The sequence below is a fragment of the Meles meles genome, chromosome 3 (genome assembly GCF_922984935.1).
Source record: "Meles meles chromosome 3, mMelMel3.1 paternal haplotype, whole genome shotgun sequence".
NCBI classification, from domain to species: domain Eukaryota; kingdom Metazoa; phylum Chordata; class Mammalia; order Carnivora; family Mustelidae; genus Meles; species Meles meles.
Window position 1 is genome coordinate 143,612,979 of NC_060068.1, and position 18,595 is coordinate 143,631,573.

The 18,595-nt window shown below is 45.4% G+C and overlaps 1 protein-coding gene across 1 annotated transcript in view; it reads left to right on the forward strand.

Moving 5' to 3' along the window:
- Positions 1 to 14,963: 14,963 nt before the first annotated feature.
- LOC123939285 (chondroitin sulfate proteoglycan 4-like) overlaps positions 14,964 to 18,595 on the forward strand; it is a 68,661-nt gene continuing 65,029 nt past the window's right edge. Inside the window, exon 1 of the mRNA XM_046001173.1 lies at positions 14,964 to 15,181. Coding sequence (XP_045857129.1) covers positions 14,964 to 15,181 — 218 coding nt within the window. The remainder of the gene's footprint in view (positions 15,182 to 18,595) is intronic.

Here is an 18,595-nt window from a genome sequence, read left to right on the forward strand (position 1 = left end):
GGATGGGCCGGTGCTCACGCCACCCACGAAGGCTGCGCTGGCAGAGGAGGACTGGGCCACATTTCATCACCATTTCCCCCCAGCCCAGGCTGAGTGCTGGTTTGGCCCGTTATCCCAGAAAGACAGACCTCAGCATAGGGAAAGGATCATAACCTTTGGATCACATACTCAGAGCTCGAATCTCAGTTCTACGGCGCCTTTGCTCCAGGCCTTCCATGAGTTGCTTAATTCTCTCCAAGCAAGATTCTTGGAGCTTAAAGATAATGAAGAGGCTTGCACACAGTCAGCATTTGATAAACAATAATGAGTCTCAGATGCTAGTTTTTCCTTCTTCTGATTAACGTTTACAATCTTACTAGATTCATTTTCCTAAAACACAGCTCTTGGATTGTTGCATGGTTACAGGATAATTTACCTCAAAAAAGAAGAAGAAGAAGAAGAAGAAGAAGAAGAAGAAGAAGAAGAAGAAGAAGAAGAAGAAGAAGAAGAAGAAGGAGAAGAAGGAGAAGAAGAAGAAGTCGTCTCAGGGGTAGAGAATTTAATATGTGTGTATGTGTTTTAATATTTATTATTGGGATATAGTTGACACACAATGTTATATTAGTCTCAGGTGTACGACATGGGGATTTGACAATTCTGTACAGTACTCAGTGTCCCCAGGATAAGTATAGTCATCATCTGTCACCCTATAAATTATTACAATATTATTGATTATATTTCCTAGGCTGTATTTTTCATCTTTGTGACTTATCTATGGTATACAGGGCACGCACACACACGTGCACACGCACACACACACACATACACATACACTGTGGAATATTACTCAACCATAAAAATGAATGGAATTTTGCCATTTGCAACAACATGGAGGGACCTAGAAACTTTTGTGCTAAATAAAATAAGCCAGTTAAAGAAAGACAAATACCGTAAGATTTCACTTATATGTGGAATCTAAAAAAAACCCACAAAGAAACATGGATTCATAAATACAGAGGATGGGGGGCTAGGTAAACTAGGCAGACATTAAGAAGAACAAACATCCATTATGAGTGTGTTTTTAAACTTGAATCCATATTTCTATACAAGTTTTTGACATCCTCAAGCTTTTTCACTAATAGCAATCACCTTCCTTTTCCTTAAAGACAAGCAAATGGTAGGAAACTTCTTTCATCTTATTTCTCTTTAGACTGCTCAGTAAATTTGAAACCATTAATTATGTGCCTGACATGTTGCCCGGCTGGGCCATAGGAATTCCAAAGATAGAGTATTTGTTTCTTGTTTTCAGGGGTCTTATAGTCCTGTGGGGAAGGTTGGTTTCATATATGAAACAATTAGAACAATATAATGGCAGAAGAAAATTTAAGAAACAAAATGATCATTTGGAAAAATAAAAGACAGCTCCGCAGAGAGCATGGACCTCACACTGAGCACCAAAAATTGGCTAGATTGGGTGAGGTAGAAGGCAGGGACAGGAACTTGCAACTGGGATCAATCCCCGTCTGTTCTGTTCTCTTTGATGCTCTCTTATGGTCGACTCCCCTACGGGATATCTCATTCTGAAAATTCTGCGTGAACAGTGATACACTTTCTTGAACTCGAACACTCTAGAGCCTTCACATACTCTCTCCCACAGGAGGTCTCTAAAGCACCTTGTTTAGGAATGCCGGCCTTCTCTCTCTTCTCCTGCTGGTCCCCGCTGAAACAGGACCTGCCTAGAGCAGACAAAGCCTGATAAGGAAGCTGAGATCACGTAGTAGCTTTTCTTCTCTCTGGGAGTTTTCAAACCCCCAAGTAAAGCAAAGTTTTCCCCATGGAAACCGAACAGTTTCGATTTCCAGCTTAAAGTCAGAAGGCTCGTATTATGCAATTTGTTCCCACTATTATTCTCACTTGCCATTGGAATGTTGATCTTAAGCAACTGTCTCTTCTACAAAAATACACAGGGCATCTTTTAACACAGTATCCCTTTTTATTTCATTTGGCTGGGTAAAGGCAGCTTTGTAAAAGGGAATTTAGAACTTGTCAACTGAATCTTGGTTAATGCTGCTTCAGTCTAAAGAGACTAGATTACAGCTTCCCTTCCATTTCCTAGAAGTGAGATCTAAACTCAGTACTATTTCATAGAACGCCACTTCAACGCCGCAGTTTTCTTAAAACCCGATGGCGCCCTCAAGTGGCACATCCCGTTTCAGGATCTTAAATCTAAGGACAGCCCTTGCAGAAAACTTTGTTGCTTGGGAATTGGAGAGATTATTTTTCTAATGATCGAAGCTATCGGTTAGGTTTATTAACTTTGAAGATGACTATCCAAATTCTCCCTATTAGCTTTTGTTCCCTGGAGCACTCGAGCTATTCCTCACTACCTGTTGCCGCCAGGACAAAACTTTAAGACGCTTTCGCGGGTGCTGCAGAGCATGGTTGACAGGGTCGCCGAACCTTCTCATGGGAAAGGTGAATTTGCTCTTATAAGCAGAGATTCATGTTGAGTTGATGTTTGAGTAACATATTTTACCTTGAAAAAAAATAAGTGCTTTGAAACTAAGCATCGTGCGGACTTCTTCCTCCTACATAAACAGTCTCAAGAAGCCACCATGATTTATACTTTACAAGCTGGTACACAGCGCTTCATTCTTTGGTTTCTTCTAAAGTGTCCATGGTCAAGTTACGCGTGGGATGAAAGAACCACTTGGGTCATTATTGTTCAAGGCTCCCTTTGAACGTAAAATCTTTGAAGCTTTCTAAGTAGATGGATTCCGAGCTTCCCACAGGTTGGCAAACCATTCACCAGACCTCTCACAACCCCCAGCACAGGAGGGATGAGGCGGCTGATATGAAACCTGGGAAGCCCCGGGCTGTGGCCGAGTAGTTCCATCGCTGTTGCAGGGGTGTTTTATTAGTCACTTGAAAGGATCAGCTCTCTAGAGGCTGGGAAGCACGGCACACCCCCCTCCACACCTACCCCTACCAATTCTAGCAGGCTGCGTGGTTTGATCAGAAGAAGTCAGCAGAAGCCTAGCTTGGCTTATGTGGACATGGTCTGGGGACTAGGAGAGCACATAGCTTCACCCGACTCAATCAGAAAAGGACCTAGAATGAGTCTCAGGCTTACACTTTCCCAATAATTTTGACATTTTACACAGACTTCACATAAGGATCAAAGCAATTATCTAAGAGCTTAAAAACGACGGAAATAAGAAAGAAAAGCACTAATAATGCCCCTTTATTGTTTTAAGGACGAAGGATCAATTTCAAGAGTGTGTCACAGAGATGTCTGCACAAGTAAGGAGGTTCGCTGGTTTCATGGACACCAGAAGGAGGTTGTTGTTGTTGCTAAGCTTATTAATACTCCTAGGAGAGCAATGAAGATTCCTCTCTGCTGTGTTGGGGAGTACAAAGCCCCGCACTGACTTGTCCTTTTTAGTTGGCACAAAAGAAAGAGTTCCCTGGTTTTCGTGCTCCCACTTCAGGGAAGGAAACCTTTGTACCTGTCTTGTCACACAAAACTGTTTCCATAAAGTTAACAGACTGGGGGATTAGAGGAGAGTTCTGAGGAGAGAAGCCTCATGCTCCATGCTGTCACGTAAATGCGTGTGCGTGGGGGAGGGGACAGTACCTGTCAAGGATAGGACACCCCCTTGCAGCAATTCCATAAAGAATGGAGACCTGGAGGCACCCATTGGATTTAAGCGCCGGCGGAGATTCGCAATGGCCACTAGAGGGCGCCCCTGGCACTTGGGCTGGCGATTAATCACTGACCGCGGTGCGCGCAGCCCTACAAGTGCAGCTCTAGATGGATTCACAGGGTTTCTCGACATCGGCACTGTTTCTCTTTTGAAGCAAATCATCTCTGTGGTGAGGGGGCTGTCCTGAGCAAATGTCACATGCGTAGCAGCATATCTGGCCTCTAACCACGAAATACTGGTCGACCCTGGCTCCTCTCCGACAAGTCAGGACAAAAAATTTCCCCAGACGTTGCGAATTGTGCCCAGGGGGACAAAATCACCCTCACCTGACAACCAAAAGTGGATTGAATGTCGAGTCTAGCTAGGCATGGTAGGCCATTGTTCTAAGGCTCAGATTCCCTTTCCCCAAACTCTTGTTTAGTGTGGAGTCCATGCATTAAAAAGACAGAAGTTGTTCTCATCCACATCTGCAGTCATTGCCCAGCTAAACCCCAGAGCCGGGCCTCCCAGACTGATGTGATGGAGGTGTTTATCCCACTCTCCGTCTCTGCACCTGCCCGTGCTCCCTCTTCAGAGCCCTCCTCCAGCTCTGACAAGAAGTGCACGCTTCTAGGAGGGGAGGCATTTTGGAAAGTAATTTACACGAAGCTTTGTTCTTCATCTGGACTACTCCATCACATTGTCCCACTGAGGAGAGTGTGCATTTAAATTGAGGGAATTGCCGGAAGGGGATGTGGTTTAAATGAGTCCCTAACAGCAGAATCCCAGACCCTATGGGATTTATAAAACAGGGATATTAATAGTATTTATCTTTTAAAGTTATAATGTGTGTTAAATGAGTAAAAGCACTCATAGCAGTATCTGGCAAGAAGCAAACACTTCAAATACTAATTTTTGTTGTTATTGTTAGTAATTTTTTTTTCTTATCGATCCAAGAGACATGTTGGGAAGAGAGGTAGGCTAGTTTACAGCCTGAACCGACTTCCCATCAAACTCTTCTTGTCTCCACGATCTGACCTGCATGCCTTTTCTACATACCTGAAATACATCCTTCCAGAGAACAGAGCTCAACACAGAAGAACTAATCCACCTTGAAATTGCCCCTTTGAAGTCACTTTTGAATTTTCCATCCCGAGTCCAAAAATCATTGAATAAGTGAATGAGTAAACTACAGAGAAAATGGACACAAATATTGTGAAGGATTTGCCCCAAGCAAGATGCCGTGAGCCTATCTAAAATACTAGATCTAACCGCGTGGTTTATAAGAACGATGTGGGCATTCCAATCAACAGGACTCAAAGAGCTCATGGGGGAGGGGGGTTGGGGGCGTGCTAGGTAAGGTATGCTGTGTGGCATGACGGGGAGGGACAGGTGACCCCCACACCGCGGCTTGCTGGGAAGGGCATGCAACTGGGGAGGGAGTAAAGTTCTGAGCCCTTATCCTGGGGCCCTACCGGGTGAATGTGTCACCAAGAAGTCACTTCCCTTCAATCACAGAGTCCATACTGGGCACAGGGGGAATCACTCATGTGCCATTCACACCGCAGCTTTTGTAGGCTCTGAAACCCCAACTCACACAAATAGGCTTTTCTGAGCCTTCCAGTCATGCGCCCAGCATTCGCGTTCCCTATGGTTTCTGGAAAATGCTCCGTGGAGAGTAAATGAACTAAATCGCGAGTTTTGCTGAGTCAGGGCAACAGAGGTTGGTGAAAGTGCACACTGTTGCCTAATTTCCTCTGTTCCTTCCCATTCAGGCAGAATTCAGGCAGAGAAGTGAAGTTGAAGATCTGCGTGCGTGTTTGTGTGTGTGTGAGAGAGAGAGAGAGAGACGGAGACAGAGAAGGGAAGGGGAGGAAGTATTATGAGTGAGCAAGAAATGGAGAAATTGATGGCTAGTTGCTTTACATTGGAAGGAAGGGGATGGCTACCCTTGAGTGAAGGGCACTAGGGTTTACTCCTGGCAAGTAGGAGCAGAGTCAATGTTATATTGTCTTTAGATTAACTTACTTCAAAATAATTTGTATGAACCATGATTTTTTAAAAGCTTTTTTATTTATTCATTTGAGAGAGGGAGCCAGCAACAGCACAAGCAGGGGAGGGGGTAGAGGAAGAGGGAGAAGCAGACTCCCTGCTGAGCAGGGAGACTGACGTGGGACTGGATCCCAGGACCCTGGGATCAGGAGCTGAGTTGAAGCAGACACTTAACCAACTGAGCCACCCAGGCGCCCCTAAACTATAATTTTCATGTAAAGTTTCACTCCAAGCTTCTTTCTAGAGGTGATTAATAATTTTTTGAAAATCACAGGGTTATTCATGCAGAATGCTAAACAGAAATCTAAACCTCAGGAGTCGATTTCAGGGCACTTAAAGACTCTTACTGAAATAAAACCTAAAAAAACATGTTAATTAGCATAAGGGATGTCAGATAATTATAAGTATTAAGTTTCATGGTGTGAGATAGTTTGATTTGGATTCTTTATAAGACTCACTGTCCTTGAATGAATGGTGTTTAAAATTCTGCAAAGCCCAGGATTTTAATAATTGGTTTCCAGATCTAAAAATCCCTTTGGACCTACTTCTGCTGGCTAGAAGGAGGACATTATCACTGGGCGTGACTACGAAGATGGGTGCCCACTCATTCCTGTGAGCGTGATTGTGTGACCAGGAAAGATACGGGCCTCTTCTCCCCTCCACAGGCTGTGGGACTAGGTTATGACTTTGGGGGGAATTTATCCCTCTTGTTCCACCACCCTGCAGTGGGTTATGGTGAAGGTGGTGTCTTCCAACCCTGCCCCCCCCAACTTCGAACCACCAAAAGATCAGCTTCCAATATTTACCAAAAAAGAACCAGACGTTTGCTGATGGTCAAACAAATGTAGACCGGTTTGCAATAGTGTCACCAGCCCGTCGATGGCTGTGAGGAGCTGGGCAAGACTTCTCGTTTGAAAGTCTCTGTCGGGAAACCAGGTTTCATGAGGAGGGACACGGGATCCCCCACGTTTTGTGAAGTGAGTAGTGGAGTGAGTCACCACTGGGAGGATCTCTCCGATCCTACAAGGTTCGATGAAGCACCAAGCAATGGTCCCCCAGAACACACACTGTGATGGCGTCACAGCTGTTTCCTGGATACCGCTTCATCGGGTGACATCTTCCAAGCCCCTGCCTGTGTCTGTGAATGTTCTAGCAAAGTGCCTGGCCCAGGGCTGCGGGTATGGGAGCCAGGGTGTCATGGCACCCAAGGGCCTTGGTTTTAGAGAGACTTGGCTTTGGGCCCCAACCCTCTTACTAGCAGACAGGGAGAGTCCTCACTCATCCCGTAGTTTCTTTCATCACATTTCCCTCTAGATACGTGTCTTTCTCTCTTGTGGTAGAAAAACAGAAGCTGTCGCCCGATTCCTGAATAGGAAGGAGAGAGGGTGGGGTTAGAGGCTAGAGGGAATGCAGAGAAATGCAGATACATCATGATGGTGTCACTTGGAATGTCCCCTCTCAGTTTCAACAACTGTTCTGGCAACTGTGGGACCTATAAGGTACCTCTGGGTGGCTTGTGCTGATGGGCTCACCAGAAATCTAATTTTGGCTAAAGAAATCACCTCCCACTGCCCTGAGTCTCTAGAGCTAACTCTTAGAGGAAAAAGAAAAAAATCCACCCCTGGCCCCTATCTGCTTTAACTTCCTTCCATCATTTTAAGATCTCGCTTCCAAATGCTCTGAGAGAACAGTCCTTGAAGAAGCCAAGGCTGATTTCTATTTCCCTGTGAGAAATCTCAGGTCTTATCTCCAATAGATTTTCATTATGAGAAGTCATGAAGATTGCAAAGCAACAGAAAGGTCCCAGGGGAGCAAGGGCAGGGCTGGCATTTTGGGGTAATGGTAGGTACAACTCACTGATGTCTAAGTTTTTTCCAGGGCCTCTAATTTCTGCTGCAGAAGGAATTCCTGGTTCTCTAGTAGTCACCCATGAAATCACCAAACTGGTAACTCCAAGTTGGAAAAAAAAAAAAAACATTCAAATTCATTCCTTCATCAAATATTGATTGAGTACCTGCTATGTGCCACTGTTCCAGCCCCTGGGGCTAGGCCACAGAGATGATGGTGATGAACATGGGACAGCAGCAGAGACGGAGTGAGGCGGGCCGGTTCGGATCATGTTTAGGAGGAGAGATGCTGAACTTGGGATGTAAGGAGAAGAGGTGAATGAGGGTTGATTGCTAAGGTTTAACTTGAACCACTGGGTCCATGTGGTTTTAGATACAGAGATGAGGGAGGACCAGGCTGTGGGCCAGAAACAAAGGGTTCACTTTTGTCACATTAATTTTGAGATGTCTATTCGACCTCTGAGAGGGGAGGCAAGTAAGCTTTCCTGGTGCAGCCCCGGGCTATTATCGCAAAATACCGGAGACTGGGTGGCCTAGAGGATACACATGTATTTCTCACAGCTCCGGAGGCCGGGAAGTCCAAGATCAAGGCGTCAGTAGATCTGGAACCTGGTGAGGGCTCACTTTCTGGTTTACAGACAGCCGTCTTCTAGCCTCACATGGCCAAGAGCAGAGATAGGAAGACAAGCTCTCAGGTCTCTTGCATAAGGGCACTAATCCCACCATGAGGGCTCCACTCTCATGACCTAATCACCTCCCAAAAGTCCCACCTCCTCTTACCATCATATGGGGGAGTAGGATTTCAACACATGGATGGGGAGTGGGTGGCACAAACATTCAGTCCATAACAAGGCTTTTGGCAAAACGAAAAGGGCTAAAACCCAGGGGGATCTTCAGAACTAGAGATATGAATTTGGGAGTCATTTCCATGTACTGCCTCAAACCAGGGGATGGGACAGGGTTTGCAGATGGAGAAGAAAGGAGGAGGAAGGGCTGAGCTCCGGGGCTTGGCGGCAGGCAGAGATTGCTTGGAGCACCAGGAGCCTGCCAAGAAGGCTGTGCTGGATGGAAGCCAGGAACACTAAATGCTTCAAGGAGGGAATAGTCAACTTGAATGCTACCAAAGGTAGGATATTATAAGAACAGAGACACATCATTGAATGTGGTGACTGGTGACCATGATGCAAACAGATGTTGGGGAGCTGGGATGAGAGACCAGGTGAGAAGTGGCCAGAAAGAGTTTTCTTTCTCTGTTATAGGAAGGGAGGTGTGTCCAGCTATAGAAACTGGGTGAAATTTGGAGTCAGGAGACTGAATCCTAGGACTAAGACTCATCGACTGGATGATTTTGAGCAAATGCTGTTCTAGATCTCAAGGTCAATCCGAAACATGGGTTTGACAATAACGCCTCCTCCCCCTGGTTTTTGTTTTTAAATATTAATATTTTTTATATCCTTGATTTCAGAAACTGAGCCTAGTTTTCCTGCCCAATACATTTTCCTGAGTGGTAAAGAAACTGCTCACCTATTCATATTTTGAGAATCAAAATTCAGTTATTCTCTTAGAACATCTCCCCAGTTGGATCATGAGGACTTATAAAAATTCCATGAAGACAGATACGGCATTAATATTCTTAATAACCTACTCGTTCATTTATTTACTCATTCCTTCAACATATCGTCATGAGAAACCTATGGTTATAGATCCTGAGGCTGCTGCAATGACCAAAGCAAGTACCTCCCTTCTGGAGTCCACATCATAGCATGGGAAGGCAGACAATAAATGCCAGGTTCAGTGATAGATGCCATGGGGGAAAATAAAGCAGGTTAAGTGGGATGAGGAGTTATTTTCCAAACGTGACCCATTGAAGGATGTTTCAGCACAGACCCGCAGACATAATCCAGGCAGAGGAAACTGGGAGCATCAAGCCCCTGAGGAGGGAATGTCCTCAGGGTGATTGTCTAGTATGGAGTCAACTTTTCCTTATCACTCCACCCCAGACATATCTGGCGTCTTGTTCCCTAGAGCTTTAGGTTTCACAAACTGCTACTTATAGAAAGGAGATAAAGTGTAGTAAAATGACAGGTTGCTGATGTTTGGCTACGAAGCATAGTAATCTCTTGAAAAAGCACGCAATCGCCACTCTTTCCATGTGCGCTTTTGATGTTTGCTAATTTAGGGCTACCTTATTCCCCATCCTGTGGCAATCCCTTGATTTCCCCTTCTGTGCCTTCGCCAAGGTCCCTCGGCCTCCTCTGTGTATCGCAGAGATCCCACAGCCCTCCTCTGGCACTCTCAGGTGGTGGTGGTTGGGGTCTGTCTTAGGCTATGAAATGAAATCTGTAACTTTGATGTGTTAAGGATCTGGGCCGTGGTGTTAGCTGAACTCGTAGCCACTTCCCTCCTTCCGTCCTGCAGTGTTGTCCTCACATAAATTCTGAGGCCATCTTCTTTTCCACAGAGGAGTAAACAAGAGGGAACAGTGGAGGGTTGGAGGTAAGCACAGGTCATATGGGCCTTGTAGGCCTTTGTAAGGATGTTGGCTTTTTTCCTGAGAAATCTCTAAAATCATTAACTTTTCTTGTCTCCTTACCCATGGGTTACAGAAGCAGCATTGATAGATGTCCTTGTTTTCATGCCACCCAACCATCAGAACTTTCAGATCTCATGAAAAATTTAGCCTTCTACTCCACCTAAAACAACACCAACACTGGGTTGGTATTATACTTGACTTCGTCTGGGTCTGAGGCAGGAGTTTGCACTACAGGAGGAAAGAACACAGTTGTGCAGAGTGAAGAAAGACCAATCTCTCTCTCTCAAATATATATGGTTTATTGATGCAACTGGGACACTATAGAGATTGAATTGTTACTATAAATAATTATACCATCACCACAGACATAAACCAGGCCTATCTTGGACACACCGGGAGTAATGTCAATGTACATATAAACAATTTTATGTAACAAAAGGAAGATAAGGAAACTGAAGGGACTCCATCTTAGAAAGGCCCTCCCTTGGGTGCCTGCACGTCTCAGTTGTTAAGTCAGCTCAGGTCATGATCCCAGGGTCCTGGAATCGAGCCCCACATCAGGCCCCCTGCTCAGCAGGAGGCCCGCTTCTCCCTGTCCTGCTCCCCCGCTTGTGTTCCCTCTCTTGCTATACTGCTCTCTGTCGAATAAATAAATAAAATCTTAAAAAAAAAGGTCCATCTCTGCTATTTCCTGCTAGACCCTATTTACTCGTGTTCCATATTTTTCCTTGCATATGAGTAAAAACCACTATGTTCTTACTCAAAGGAGGAAGCAAGAAAGTGAATCATTTTCTGAGTGTCTCCGAGGCCTCAAACACCTGATAACATCTAAGGGCTGGATCCTTACCATGTTCCAGAACATTCGCCTCGAACAAACCCCGGCTGACACTGGCATCAGTGACCCCCACCTTCAATGATTTACAAACTAAAACCTACTGTGCACCTGTCCCTCACCTCTGCTCAGACTCAACCCTGGATTCCTGAAGGAACACATACCCTGGACCCCTTTCCAATATAAACTTCTAGCCCCCAGCAGTGAAGAGACTCATTCTCCTTTCCTTTCCGAGTCTCCCAGGTAGCCTGTGTACTATTCTCTGCCACTCAAGCTGCTCCGTGTACTCTGTCTTCACATTTTCTGGCTCGAGTTTGATTTGCATGAATCCAGGGAGCCTCTTGGCTGGTCCTGGAGAAGCTCCCTCTGGGTCCTCAGCCCCAGTCTGCCTACACCAAAAGGAGAGAGAAGAAGGATCACACCAAGGATTATTCTAAGTCTTTCTGACCCAAGTGGAACCCATCTACACGTAGCAGACACGTTTCATCCCATTTCACAGAGAAAATTGAAGCTATCAAGCTCAGTTCTCAGTGCTCTGACCTACACCTTGCCATATGCCCAAGTTCATCTTTCCCTCCTCTCTTCTAGTTCCAGATCAATGTGAACTTGTGTCTGGACCCCATTTCCTCCTGCCTCTTCTGGGGCCCACTTCTAGCATCCCCTCTCCTGGAATCATCCATCTCTCCTTCTTCCCCATCTAAAAGCAAGCTCTAATTCTACAAATCCCTTTCCTGATACTGTGTTCCCCTCATTCCTCTTCTAACTTCATTCCTCCTTTTCGATCCAAACACTTGAAGCACGATCCACACATGATGTCCCTTCTTTGTATTCCACCCACTAAGGGCACTATAATTTCTGTCTCCCACTGAGTAATTAGAGCTATGCTCATCAAAATTAGCTTTATCTAAGTGGCAAAACCACTGGACGGTGATCCTCTTTGTCTCACTTGACTTTTTTTTTTTTTTCTTTTCTGATGGCATTAGCACAGTTGAGCATTTGTAATAAACATTCGGGACTTCCTCAGCCCTCATACAACTAGAAACCCCCGGTCTCTTGGCATCTCTCTCAGGTTGCTCACATGTGGTCTCCTCCAAAGTCATCGTCACCAGTACAGTTAGATGAACTAAGCCCAGAGGAAGATATTGAATACTCGGCCATTTCTACTTCCTGCAGGTGGCACCAGACACACAGGATCATAGGCAGGTGAGCTGAGAAGGGCTATGAAAAAGTGAGTGAGGCTCTTTATTTCTGCCTGGAAGAGACTTAATACTCAGGGCTCTGGATCTGCAGGAGCCTCGTGGCCAAGGGGTCCCCTTAGGTCATGTTCATCAGGCTCACCAGTTGCACGTGGAGGTAGGACTCATGTATAACTTCCATAAGGGGGAGGCCAAATATAGCGGTCAATAGTCTTTGGAAAGCAGAGTTCAACAGTTTAAAAATCGACTTTTTTTTGTCCTCAGATAGCCCCAAATGGTTGCTCGTGGTTTCTTATGTTTCCTTAACTAGGGTTACCAGAACACAGCTTTGTATTAGAAATGCAAGTTCGGCAGAAATGTGTCTTCCCTAATGAGGCCTGGTGCCTATCGGTATTGTGTCTGAGTCCCTGGGGCTGGTCAGGGGGTGGTGGTGACCCTCTGGTTTCCCAGTTGCTGAGGCGTCCACAGGCCTCCTGTGGACATATTAAGTGGCCATAAACTACCCTGGAGCTTGGGGACTCAACGCAGGGCTTTCACACGGGGCCTGACTCTACACCAGCCCTGTGGGTGGGTTTATGGGGAGAGTTTCCCACTTGGAGCTGACCACGGGGACCCCCTGTCACTCGGTGGGTGACTTCACCTCAAAGCCTGTGGCTTGGTGGAGCCTTGGTTCTGAATGAGAAGCAGAAAATGGTATAGTTGGAAGAAGAGGATTCACCGCTTGTGGGAAGGTTACAAGAATGCCATTGTGGCCACAGACAAGAGCCGGCTTTGTGTGCTCTGTGTTGCTGAAAGGCCTCTGTAAAGTCCATTTGTTCAAGGCAGCATGGAATGTCCGAGCTGGCAGACACCTCCGAGACCAGCTAAACCAACCTTCTCGTTCTTTTGAACATAGGTTTCAAAATGCAGACTGTCGTGGGACAACCCCCCGCCCCGGCAATCATGGTGCACAGTCACGTGATTTCAAAAAATTTTCCCATCCCTTCATTGTTATGCTATTTGTTACTGACAGGGAAACAGACAAGAATAGGCAGGTAACACATGGAGATTTTTGAAATTAAATTCTTCACACTGACTTCTTCTGGGACAACCCTCATTTCTCTATTAATCCGTGGTCAACTGACTTCTGTCCTCACTCTCTAGAAAAACAGTTCTGAAGGCCTTTGGGTCCCCTCATCTTGGGTTCTCACAACATTTCCACCAACCCATTTGTCAAAGTCTAGCTCGAACCCCACAAAGGGCCCTGTCCCCCTCACGTCCATCATCTATGGCCTTTTGTTCTATCTAAAGCCTCTTTAGTGGGGTTCTATTCCTGGCAAGAAAACTAGTATAGGGGAGTAATTTTTTTTAAATGAAACAAATCCCTGCATCTTTCCACACCCATCTGTTTCCTTTTTCCCTTGGTCTTTGCACATCTTTGAACGGAATCTTTCAAGGAAGTGAGAGCTCACTTTGCTTAAGGGCAGGTATAATTAGCCGTCCAAAATGCTGCCTCCTATCTGGGACCAAGCACATTATGTAAACGGTCTCATTTCACCATTTCCATTTTTCAGATGCTAAAGCAGAGGTATGTAGGTTAAATAGCTTGCCCTATGGAGCGCTGGAGCTGGGATTTGAACCTCTCACCACTCACCCCGTCAGAGGTTATAGAACCTACATGAAAAGCCACCTCCACAGATCATGGGGCTGTTACCCAACCGCTGCTCAGTTGTGTTGCCCCCCACCCTCCCCCTCCTTACAGTTACTATGTAAACTTGGGTTTGGGGTTCTTGACCTCCCACGGAAAAAGGCTGAATGGGCCTAGGTTCCTGACAGACTGGCCCAGCTCCAGTCCCCCAGTTTCCAAGCTTCTCCCTGCCAACCACCTGCAAACATGCCTCTGCTTCCACATTATAGCTGTGGGTTCTCCTCTGACGTCGGAACTCCCATCAAGTGTTTATCTCTCTACAACCAAGGAAGAGAAAAACCTTTTGCCTTTTCCCACTTGGAGAAATTTCCCCTTTTCTACTCAGAACATCTATCTTGAAACAGTCACTTTAGGCTGGGCTGAGCACTCCACTGGCCTGGATGAGAGACTCTGCCTGGGCTCCAGGCCACTGTGGTATGTGAGTATGGCCTTAGCTGTGTGGGTTTTGCAAGGTAAGAAGAACCTCTTCGTTGTTGGAGGTAGTTGGTTTGGCTGGAATCGCTCTGCTCCCCCTGCTTGGTGGTTCTGCTCTTTGAGAAATTCAGAATCCTTGACAGAGGCCCTCACTTTCCTCAGGCAGCTTCTAGAACTCAGAGAATTTAATCTCTGTGGCAAACTCACACAAGGTTGCATTTGCCCTTTCTTCTTTCTTCTGTTGACTTCCCAAGAGATTTCAAGCATCCACAGATGATCTTTTGAAGACTGGTGTTTCTGAAGTTAGCAGTGACTTCTCAGAGTTCACCTCATTTCCGAATATCAATGTCACTGAGGTCACAGCCATTGCCTCAAAGAAATTGCTGCAAATTAATCACCTTCAAAATAATCTGGGAGTAGGTTGGGTTCCATGAGAGTTCTCAGCACTCCTGGATGGGCTCCTGAATATGGCAGATACAAGTCCCGATCTGCATCTCAGATTTATAAGAACGCTAACTTTCTTTTTCAATAATCACACGCATGATTTCATATCCAGTTCTGCTGAGTGGCTGAACTCCATTTTGGTCTATATAATGCTCCTTCTCAACACCCAGCAGACTGAGAGGAATAGGGTTTCCTGCCTTGGGAGACAGGATAATCAGGGAAAGTGGCCAGAATGGTGACATTGGTGGATCCTAAAGGAAGGCAGGGCCTCATGGAAGCAGTACAATCCCTAGATGGAGCTTTATGGGCCTCAGGAAGAAAGTAAGACACCAGGAGAGAAAATGTCTGTGGTGAGTCTTGGCAGCCAACGCCTTACCCAGCTTCACAAAGAGTCCTGCCCCAGATTGGCTGACAACATTCAGAGTGGCTTGGGAGAAACAGAAAAGTTTCTGACAGAGCTATTCATGGGGGATTCAAGCCTGTATAGACTGACATCCAAAGGCCACATGGGGTGAGGAATGTCTCAGAAGTCACCCCCACAAGGGCACTGAGGAGCAGTGAACCATCATGCCTCTTCTCTCAGTCTCCCCTGATGTCTTGGCACTATACATAAGTCCCATGGAACTTCCACACAACTTAGGGAGGGAGACGCAGGAGCAGAAACCTCAGTTGACTGAGATACACCACAGCAAACTGGGAGGTCAAAACTGAAAGCAAGCTAAGTTTGGGAAAAAAATAGAAAAATGATCATTCATGCACACCTGGATTTGTGATGCTAGAGTTGTATACTAGCTCCAGAGAAGTGTGGATTTAGCAGAAGAGCTCAGAAGAATTTCACGGAAACAAAATCAGGAGGTGTATCTGGGTTTCATGGGAATGAGAAACCACTAACAGCTATTGCCTGTGGCTCTGACTGTCCCTCATAATCAGCTTTTCTCTGGGACATGGGACCAATCTCCTCTTGCAAACACTGAGACAAACGCAGGTGGCTTTCTCTCCAGGCTCATAGCCTCTGTTCTTCCATTACTTCGGTAGACATAGGTCTTTGGTTGGTGCTCACTAAGGCGCTATCTCCACATGATCTCTTGGCCCCGTAACTGCCACAAATTCATTGTATTCTTAGTTCCTCTTGGTTGAAAGTTTTGAGAGGGTATCACCTTTGACATTCTTGTTTGCCCTTTAGATCAGAAACTCACCCTGGCTCAATTCTGTGGGGTCAGAGGGTGTGGAGTTGGCTCAATCAGAGATGACCTCTCAAACCAGTCATGTCATCAAAAGTATATGCGTCATGGCAAGTTTCAGAGAAGAGGATCTTGGGCCCAGTGGCCTGGCCCAGCCCCCAATTTACCTTTGTTAAAACTATTGATGTATGTTTCCTTTTTTTTTTAAGACTTTATTTATTTATTTGACAGAGAGAAAGATCACAAATAGGCAGAGAGGCAGGCAGAGAGAGAGGAGGAAGCAGGCTCCCTGCTGAGCAGAGAGCCTGATGCAGGGCTCAATCTCAGAACCCTGGGACCATGACCTGAGCCGAAGGCAGAGGCTTTAACCCACTGAGCCACCCAGGCGCCCCGATTGCTGTCTGTTTCTTACACCTCTCTCTACCTTGCCATGTTCTTGACAGTAGACGCTTGAATTCATTTTCCTGTGCCTTTTGCATTTGGGAGACAGAGTTCAGTGAATACTGAATCAGTGCTTGTCTCTCTACTCTTATCCTTTCATTTCTATATATTCATTCTCTGATCTTTATACCTTTATTTCTGAGCGAACCAGTATTCAGATTAAAACCCAAACAGAATAATTCTTGTTGCTGAGGCTTAACCGCTGAGTGCCGGCCACAACTACATTCGAGTGTGACCCTCAAGCCGGTGGATTTCCTGAGCAGACACTGTTAAGAAACATCCCTAGCATCACCATATTTACAACTGGGCTTTTCCTAACAACGGAGCGTCTTAATTTCTCGTTATTTTAGAGCTGTCTTAGCTGCTATGGAAATTGATGGGAGACCGCATACGATGTTTGAAGCATGTAAGTGATTACAACTAATTTAAAGAAGAGGGACAAGTGGCACTCTGCAGGAAGATAACTCCTAGTCTCATCCTGACACTTTGAGCAATTTTTCTAAATTAAAAGTTGCACATTTATTAGCAATCATTACTTGGTTTTGAGTAAAGAAGCTCAAATATTTCAAGTTTCTCTGTGCACTAATTAAAAGAGCTCTATTTAAATCAGGCAGGGCTGTCCTGATGCCAATGATGACAAATGAGAATCATAAAATTTTGAGCCTGGAGGGATTTACAGATCATTTAACCCAATCCTTTCAATTTACAGGGGAAGACAGTAATGCTGCTATAAGGTATGTGATTTGTCCTACATCTAGAGCCAGAGCTACAGGGACTCCCACTCACGGGGTCTAGGATTCTTCAAACTCAAAAAAATCGAACTACTGTGGGCAGTGGGGTAATGCCAGAAATGACTAACATGGTGTGATTTGTGATTTATAATAAGAAATTAATATTTTGTCTTAATTTTTTGCTTGTCCTAAAACCCTTGGGAGCCCCTAAATGAAGAGAATATCTTTAAAAAACAAAAAACAAAAAACCCTCTTTCTTTATGTTAATGAGGTAACTTTTGGAAAGCCTCAGGTAAACTAAAGGTAGTGGCTGGTTGCCAAGGGAACCAACTGTGTGATTAGAAGGTAGGAACATTCAGTCCCATCCCCAGACCTCCAAGGAGGGGAGAGGGGCTAAAGGTTGAGTCTAATCACTAACGGCCAATGATTTAATCAATCGTGCTTATGTAATGAAGCCTCCATGAAAACCCAAAAGGAGGGGTTAAGAGAGTTTCTAGGCTGGTGAACTGGAAGGATTCCATGTGTCACTGGGCAGGGCCCCAAACTCCACCAGGACAGAAGCTCCTTTGTTTTTGACCTTGTTCTATATAGCTCTTCACCTGAGTCTTCATCTGGGATTCCCAAAACCAGTTTCAAGTTCAAGCTGATTCCTACAAGTTGATTTTTTTCAAGTTCTCTCTGGGTAGCGGGGGTACAGGGGTGCAAGAGCACCTGTCTCCTTTCCTCTGAAATCCCAGATCTCTACCCCCTTCTCCTTAGTTCAGAATGACATATCTACTTCATTTTGTCTGTCTTTGGAATTTCCACGTCTCTGTGCACTCCCCATATGTACACCTATTAAATTTGAATTTAATCTATCTGTTAATCTATCTCACGTCTATTTGGTTCTTAGTCCAGTTACAAGGGCCTTTGAGGGAACGCGAATTCCTGCTGCCCGACATAATAAACCAGTATCTAATGTGTAAACTGGTTTACTGAGGCCTGTGAGCCACTCTAGCAAATTAATTGATCCCAAGTAGGGGAGCATCGGGAGCCTCTGATCTATATAACCAGTCAGTCAGAAGGCCTCATAGCAATCTGGACCTGTGATTAGCATCTGAAGTGGAGGGCGGTCCTGTGTAACTGAGCCCTTAACCTGTGGAATCTCATAAAGATAGTGCCAGAACTGAGTCCAGTCGTACCCAGCTGGTGTCAGAGTATTGCTTGGTGGTGGGGGGAAAAAGCCCACATGTTAGAACTGGTATCAGAATTGTTATGTGGATAACATGAGTAGTCTTTAGCAGTATATATGGCTAAGCTCATGGAAGGAAAATAAGACAGTCCTTCATCCCAAAGGACAGATCAAAGATGATTCATTTTTAGGACTGTGTGTCTCCCAAGGATGCTCAGAAACCAGCTAGAGAAGCCCCACAGACTAGATGGGGCTCCCAGATACGATGAGAGTGCCCAGCGATTCCTTACCTTGTGCCAGGTGTCATGCTCAACGATCACTCCTTATGAGCTAGCTAAACCACACAAGCGAAGTTCTGTCAAAGTTAAGACAAATGAGAGATTTGCCCAAGGTCACATACC